The 563-nt window shown below is 53.5% G+C and overlaps 1 protein-coding gene across 1 annotated transcript in view; it reads right to left on the reverse strand.

Annotated features, from left to right (window-relative positions):
• The window catches only part of EMH_0037420 (uncharacterized protein), a gene marked incomplete at both ends in the record, with an annotated part of 3565 nt that overhangs the window by 1395 nt on the left and 1607 nt on the right, over positions 1-563 (reverse strand). The window contains 1 exon segment of the mRNA XM_013495178.1: positions 1-102. Coding sequence (XP_013350632.1) covers positions 1-102 — 102 coding nt within the window.

Genomic DNA, 563 nt, shown 5'->3' on the forward strand with positions numbered 1-563 from the left:
TAGCTGCTGCTGCTGCTGCTGTTGCTGCTGCTGCTGCTGCTGGTGTTGCTGTTGCTGCTGCTGCAGCGGTTTTGCTGCTGGTGTGTCTGCTGCTGCAGCTTTCTGTAATCAATACACACGCGTATGAAGAAGAACGAAGTAGCAGCTGCTGCAGCAGCAGCAGCAGCAGCAGCAGCAGCAGCCGCTGCAGCAGCAGCAACAACAAACCTGGGGGCCCCTCAACCTGCAGCAGCTGAGCGGGCCAGAAGGAAGCAGCAGCTAAATTATGCTGCAGTATAAACAAACTCAAAAAAGAAGAAAAAAAGATACAAAAAAGCTGCAGCAGCAGCAGCAGCAGCAGCAGCAGGCTAGCGGTGCTGCTGCTCCCCCTGTGGCTCGACTCTAGCAGCGACTGCAGCAGCAGCAGCAGCAGCAGCAGCAGCAGCAGCAGCAGCAGCAGCATAGCAGCAGCAGCAGCTGCTGCTGCTGCTGCTGCTTTTCAGTAAATAACATCCTTCATGTTTATTTTATTGTATTTATTTTAATTATCTTTGCTGCTGCTGCTGCTGCTGCTGCTGCTGCTG

The sequence above is a fragment of the Eimeria mitis genome, genomic scaffold (genome assembly GCF_000499745.2).
Source record: "Eimeria mitis Houghton genomic scaffold, Emh_scaff1458, whole genome shotgun sequence".
NCBI lineage: Eukaryota > Apicomplexa > Conoidasida > Eucoccidiorida > Eimeriidae > Eimeria > Eimeria mitis.